Genomic DNA, 6,743 nt, shown 5'->3' with positions numbered 1-6,743 from the left:
GGGGGGGACCGGGATGGGACGGGTAGGAGGCCTGCAGCCAGGTACTGAGATGGAGCTGGGGTGAGCCCTCAACTGGCAGGGCAGGGGATGCCTAGTGCCACCCTGGCCAGGTGGGGGGCAATAGTGTGATGTCTGACAAGTCATCACTTGCCTTCCAGAGTCCTCCTCCCCAGAGGGGGGTGGGGAAGGAGCACTATGCACATGAGGACTCAATACATGGGAGGAAAAAGGGTCTGGCGCTATGAGGGACGGGACGTACACTCAGGCCCCACGGCTCCATTTCCACCTGAAAAAGCAACTTGCTTCTTGGGGATCAAGGCTCAAACGACTCACTGAACTGTCAACCTCCCTAAGAGTTGAGGGACATGTGCCTCTCCTCTGGGGCTGGCACAGGGCTCTGCCCGGGGGGTGGGTGCCAATAAACAGCTTGAACTCCACAGCCTGGGTAAGCAGCTCCCCCGACCTGGTCAACCTTTCCGCAGAGGGCCCCCAGCCCCCAGGCCTCGGGCCTTACCCCGGAGGAAGTACTTGAAAGTCTCCTTCACCATTTCCTTCTGGATCTCGGGGTGGGTGATGGTGTTGAGCAGGTGCCGCCGCGCAGGGTGGTTGAAGATCAGGTCCCCCAGCACCTTGCGATCAATGTCGCCATTCTCCAGCAAGACTTCGGGGCCAAAGGCCTCCACGATGCGCCGGTGGGCGGGGTACCCCGGCTGGACCACTGTGGTACGAAGAGGAGGGTCACTCTGCACAGCCTCTGGGCCAACCCGGGGACCCCAAGAGATTAGAGGCAAAATGATTGGGGGGGGGCCAGGGGTGCTTCCTTCAGTCGGAGAAAAAATGAAACGCAGGCAGGGAAAACAGTTAAGGAAGCACAGATGCTCCTGCAGGTGAGGGGGAAGGAGATGGCAGAGCAGCAGAGAAGGCCTGTGGGGCAGGGGCAGGTTCAGGCCAGGGCTGACAGGAGCACTGACGGGAGGAAGGGAACTAGGGGTGCGCTGCGGCGCTCCTGCACCGGCCCTCCACTCACCATGGCGGGCTATGACGTCAACATCGATCACCGCACACCCCAGCTGCTGGAACACCTGGATCACCGAGCTCTTGCCCGAGGCAATGCCTCCGGTCAGGCCCACCAGGAACATCTCTGGTCAGAGAGGCAGAGAGGCTGCAGAGGCAGAAGCTGGGAATCACCGGGGCGGGGCAGTGCAGGTCCACCGAGAGGGACAGCACCTCAGGAAGGCCAGAAGACCACCTGTTGGCAGAGCAGGGCTGATCAGTGTTGGGAGGGGGCAAGGGGGGGTGAGGAGGGCACAACCTGACTGGGCAGTCAAGCTTGAGCTCGGAGAGCCCTGGGCCCTTTCAGGGACAGAAAACCCTGGTAGGAAAGGACTTTGGGGTTCTGTAATGATACTTGTAAGGGCCTCCCTGGTGGCATAACAGGTTAAAGCACAGCACTATGAAGCTGTCCGCAGCCCCTGCAGCACGAGTTTGATTCCCCACCAGGGAGTGACCTCCAGGGTACAGCAGACCTCTCCTGTCTCACCCATTGCTCCCCACTCTGCCTCTGGTGAATCCTCTCACCCCCCAGCACCTCTGGCCTGTGCCCCAGGTTCTGAATGCATTAATAAATAAGTTTTTTAAAAAATACACATAAGGCAAACTCACAGAGCATAAATTCAAAAACCTACTGAGCAGGCTAAGCAGAAGGTGCTTTCTGGAGGCGGCATCCCCCATTAGGCAAACTTCCCACAGGCAGGGGTTCCCTGCTCCTCCGGTGAACCCCAGGCACTTTCCAGAGGCCCACAGATGCCCCTAACTCTGCTCCTACCTCCATCCTCTGGCCTGGACACAGCCCACCAAGACATGTGCTGCTGGCCTGCAGCTGTGTGCCAGCACCAGCGGCGACCGGGCGGCTGACAGACTGTTGAACCCCCCTCGGTCAAGGAGGGGTCCACTCTGACGAGAGTGAGGGAAGAAGGCCGGCTGGGTAGCAACTGAGCCCGTGGCAGAGGCCTGTCAGCAGCAGCGGCACAGCCAGGAGGCCAAGAGCTCGGCACCTCAAACCCACTTCCTCCACTCACGTTTTGCAACCCCCAGCAAGCCACTTGCCTTTCTGAACCGCCATAAAATGGAGCTAACAGAACCTGCCAGCTAGAGCTGCTGTGCGGCCTGGAGGAGACGACCCCACGCCTGGTGAGGAACAGATGTCCAGGAACAAATGGGCCCGATGGCTCAGGGGGCAGTGGGTGGTGGGGGGCTCATCACAGAATGGACGAGCAACTCACGCAACTCAGACTGTCTCACAATAGTTTTTTTGAAAAGCCATTGTTGTATTTCCTGCAGTAAACAGAGTTACCACATCCTGAGTTTTGTTGCGAGGCTGGGAGAGATTAAATTGAAGGCCAGGTCTTCCCTATCTTCCTGTAGCCTCAAATCACTTCTCCAGGACCTTGAAATCTGTCATAGGACTTTTTATTTTATTTTATTTTTTTTGTTAAACAGCAGATTTGCTGTCCTAATTACACTTTGTGCTTGTAATGAAATGAGTTTGTCTCCCTTAAGGACGCATCAAATGACGGGGGAGGCAGTCACTCAGATGTGGGCTGTGTGGGTGGGTGGCCTGGGGCGACAGTGGCCCAACCTAGAAGTTTAAATCTGCCCTGGCTCATTTTCACCCAGGGAAACCAAGGGTGAAGTGAGGAAAATCACCATCAGTCCCATCGTCCAGAGGGAGAGGCCCAACTCAATGACTGCTCCATTTACAAAGTGCTTCTCCATTTCTAGATCAGAGTTAACCCTGGTGGTCTCCGCCAGCTTACAAAAAGGGAAGCTAAGGGGCCCTTCCTGGCACCAGCAGGTTGAAGCACAGCACTATGAAGCTAGCCACAGCCACTGCAGCATGAGTTCGATCCCCGGCCAGGGAGCTGACCCACATGGCACGGCAGACCTTTCCTCTCTCCCCGCTGTTCCCCTCAGCAATGGATTTCAGTCCATCTGCCTGTTCTGCTCCCCACTCTGTCTCTGGTGAATCCTCTCATCTCCCCGCACCTCTGGCCTGTACCCCAGCTCTTGTATGCATGTATAAATAAATCTTTGGGAGAAAAAAAAAGGGAAGTTAAGGACCCAGAGTTCAAAGCTTTGAAACAGAAAATCTAGCAATGGTATTTTGATCCCCAGCTCTATCCTGTTCTCTCCAAAGCAACAAATTGGCTGCTTTTCTGCCAGAGACCAACCCTGGAGGAATGGAAGTGCCACCTGGGGAGAGGGCATGGCCCAACCCCTCATGAGAGACAGCAAGCCAGTGTCCCTGGTCACCCAGCTTTGCCAGACTAGGCTGAAGGGTCCTGGAAGACTGTGAGACCTTCTCCCACTTCTGAGAGCTACTGGGTCAGCTCTGGGTTGGTAGTGCCTGCAGTTCCACTGTGCAGCACAGCTTGGGACCAACTGCCACCCTTCATTTGTTGTGGCAGAGGCTGAGGACTAGACAGAGGAAAAGGCTGTGGTTATTAGCCGGCCTGGGTGGAACTCTGAGCCCTGCCTTAATGTCCTCAGGAGACAAGAAAAGAATTTACCACTAAGGGCTAAGGGAGACAAAACAAAGGCGGTGAATCTGACTACTGGAAACTGGCCCAATCAAAGACAAACGATTTATTGATGCTCAGACTGGGGTTTCTCCCCACAGAATTAGGGGTGGGGTCTCAGGAACAGCAACCAGGGCGCACATGTACGTTCCAGGCTCCCCGAGTAGCGCTCCACAACTACCGCCCTTTCCTGGTGCCTTGGGTGACCGGTGCAAACACCACAGCTGCAGGGCCTGCAGGAGGGCACGTGCCCAGGAGCCCCCACCTGAAAGGGGCTGGTCAGTAGCAGCTGTGCCACCCAGGAAGCCCCTCTGAGTTCCCCCACTGCTCCAGGAACCAGCGGGCAACCAAAGGAAAGGCCTGCCCCCAGGGAACTGGAGAGACAGACCCAAATGGCACCTGTGAGAATAGGGCGTGGCCGCAGGCCGGCACCGAGTCTGTGCTACTCTGCCTGGCAGAGTCCCCAGGACCCCGTTCGAACACAGGTCTGCTTGCAGAGCTGCCTGCAGGCAAAAGCCCAGCCTCCCTCGAGGCTCCTCTGAGGAGGGGCCCAGCTGCCTGTAAGTCCAGCCAAGGCAGCTCCCTGCAGGCCCTGGAGAAGTTCTAGTACCCCAGAGCCACCCCAGCCTTGCCTCATCCCCCCCTTCCACTTACCTGGAGCAGTGCGACCTCATCGCACTGGGCAGTGATCTAAACACCCTGATGCTGAAAAAACTTCAGAAACCCAGAACCTTGCCTCTGCCCAGCCCACCGAGTCCACGGAGGCCAGGGCCCCGCATCCAGCCAGTCAGGCACCAGAGTCATGACTACAGCAGCCGCTCAGGGTGGGCCCAGTTCTGCTGAGGTGGGGGGTGTCACATGATAAGCTCACAATCTGTGCAGTGGCGCTAGGTCGGGGAGCATATCAAGGGTGGTGGTGGGGTTGCTTTAAATAGGGAGCCCGGGAGGTTTCCCTGAAGAGCAGAGAGGGGGCAGGTCTCACAGTCTCACCGTTCCTCTCAGAGCCTCCTCACGAAGCCAGGCCCTGAGACCACCCCCCCACACACACACACACACACACTCTCCTACTTCCCATGCTTTGCACTTCTCCTTATCTGAGTGACCATTTTTGATACATTAGATAAAACAGGTGCCATGAAGCCACGAGCCAGGTCCGGTGGTTAGCAGGCCCCTTGTCTCTGGCATGTAGTGGTGTCCGGCGTCTGTCTGAGACGTTACGCATGTTACGCTACTAGCACCTAAGCTGAGCTGTTGTGAAGAGTAACTGGGCTAGTAAGTGTAGTGTTTAGAACAACACCCGGCACGTACGAAGCAATAACCAATGCTTCCTATTGCTTTTTAGTTACAGTTGTTTCCCTAGAACTATTTCTAGAATGAATGACTGAATGTGTCCATGGCCATGGATGGGGAGGAGGGGATGTACTGGGGGTGGCAAAGGGAAGGTGGACCATCCTCACAGTCTGATGCTTTTAGCCGTTAAACAAGCTGCTTGCTGTTCGAACCCCTCCTAAAAAGAGATGGAAATAAAAACAAAAAAACCCAATAGGTTAAAAAGAACAAGGAACAAATATGGACACTCTTGAATGGACACTCTTTTCCTGTGGGAGAGCTCAGGACTAAGTGGAAGCAAGTCCTGTTGCTTTGCCATCTCCCGAGCAGCAGCCCCACGCCTGCTTGTGCTGGGGCCAGCCCTGGTTCCCTCATTAGCTTGCAGCTTCGGTTCATTCTCTTGCAGTCTCACAGAATTTCACACCGGGCATGCCTGACCAGCCAGACGCTTCTCCTTTGCATTGCTTTCCAAGGGGATGTATCCATTTTGCTCCAATGATCAATATAATCATTCATGAAAACGAGTCATTCCCTGCCTTGGGACCCAATTATTTTCTTGTGGACCCAGTGGTTGCAAAAATATATTGTTTTCCAGTTAACTAGTAAGTGCTATTTTTATCTGTGGTTTTCCCACTCCTAATCTTTCATTATTGGTGAGGGTTGCTGTTTAAACCAGAGTCTGAGCTCTCTTCTCTGCCTGGCCCATTGAGTCACCACCTCCTCCAGCTGCCAATTACCTGCAGGGAGCCACAGAGAAGGCGTCTGGAGTCAGCCTCCTCCCCCCCTGCCAACATTAGGGAAGGAAGGAAGGAGTCTTTCACTCCACTCTCCAGGCAAACCACCACCACCCCTGAGGGCCTATGGGTGGAGGGTTAGTCTGAACAGGGTGACTATGTCAGCATTTACGCTGAAATAGGGTCACGGGAGAGCTGACTTTTGGGGGCTTCAAGGTGAATGGAGCCCAAGCTGGGATCTCAGCAACTTGCCCCCTTAACTAACATGTGACCTTGGGCAACTGACTACAGCATTGTGGCTTGTTGCTTTGCATATAAAATGAACTAAATAATGACTGTTCACACAGTTTTGTCAGGACTAAACATAGGTCACAGTCACCTCATCGCCCAACTGTGATACACTCCATTCCCGAGTAGGGTGCTGGTTGCTCACGTCCTGGTCCAAACCACCAGTGCCCCTACCAGTCTCCTCCACCTGCTCTCGCTCTCTCTCTCACTTTCTCTCTCTCTCTCTCTCTCACACACACACACACACACACACACACACGCACGCACGCACGTGCGTCATCTTCGGCTCCAGGATCCCTGCAGTGGGCTCTGAGAGTCACTTCCTCGTTGCCACCTTTGCTCCCCAACTATTTACTCGGAACACAGCAGCCACAAGAGTCATAAAAATGCAAATCCGATCATGTCACCCCTCTGCTCAAAATCCTCCACACTTCGCAACCCGCTCAGAGTACAAGTCCATACAGGGCTTGAGGACAGGCCCAGGCTGTGTCTCTTTGTCCTGCCCCCCGCGGGACACACTGGCTGCCTCGCTGCCCACGCAGTACACACTCCTGCCAGGGACCTGTGGATATGCTGCGCCCTCTGCCCTGAAAGCTCATCACCCCTTCCCTGCCCAACTGCAACCCTTATCAGAAATAGAGCTATGTGTGCAAAACAGCACCCCCCCATTCACTCTATTCTCCTTAAAAAAAAAAATATTTATTGTTTATAATAAAAAAATTTATTTATACGAGAACTGGAGTACAAGCCAGAGGTGCGGGGGTTGAGAGGATTCACCAGAGACAGAGTGGGGAGCAGAACAGGTGGATCCACT

At 54.9% G+C, this 6,743-nt stretch overlaps 1 protein-coding gene across 4 annotated transcripts in view; it reads right to left on the bottom strand.

The window, feature by feature from the left end:
• DCAKD (dephospho-CoA kinase domain containing) overlaps window positions 1-6,743 on the bottom strand; it is a 24,000-nt gene that overhangs the window by 6,027 nt on the left and 11,230 nt on the right. For 3 of the 4 annotated variants that reach the window (XM_004684931.2, XM_012725977.1, XM_012725978.1), the window contains exons 2-3: window positions 1,028-1,249; window positions 515-718 (exon numbers count right to left, since the gene is read on the bottom strand). In XM_004684931.2, coding sequence (XP_004684988.1) covers window positions 515-718; window positions 1,028-1,139 — 316 coding nt within the window. In that variant the 5' untranslated portion in view covers window positions 1,140-1,249. Of the gene's footprint in view, window positions 1-514; window positions 719-1,027; window positions 1,250-1,825; window positions 1,846-6,743 lie in introns of those variants that run through there. The other variant, XM_012725979.1, reaches the window with a different exon arrangement.

Source organism: Condylura cristata, unplaced genomic scaffold (genome assembly GCF_000260355.1).
Source record: "Condylura cristata isolate star-nosed mole 26May11 unplaced genomic scaffold, ConCri1.0 scaffold00017, whole genome shotgun sequence".
Lineage (NCBI taxonomy): Eukaryota > Metazoa > Chordata > Mammalia > Eulipotyphla > Talpidae > Condylura > Condylura cristata.
The sequence above is the reverse complement of the archived record's forward strand: the minus strand, read 5'-3'. Positions and strand labels throughout refer to the sequence as shown.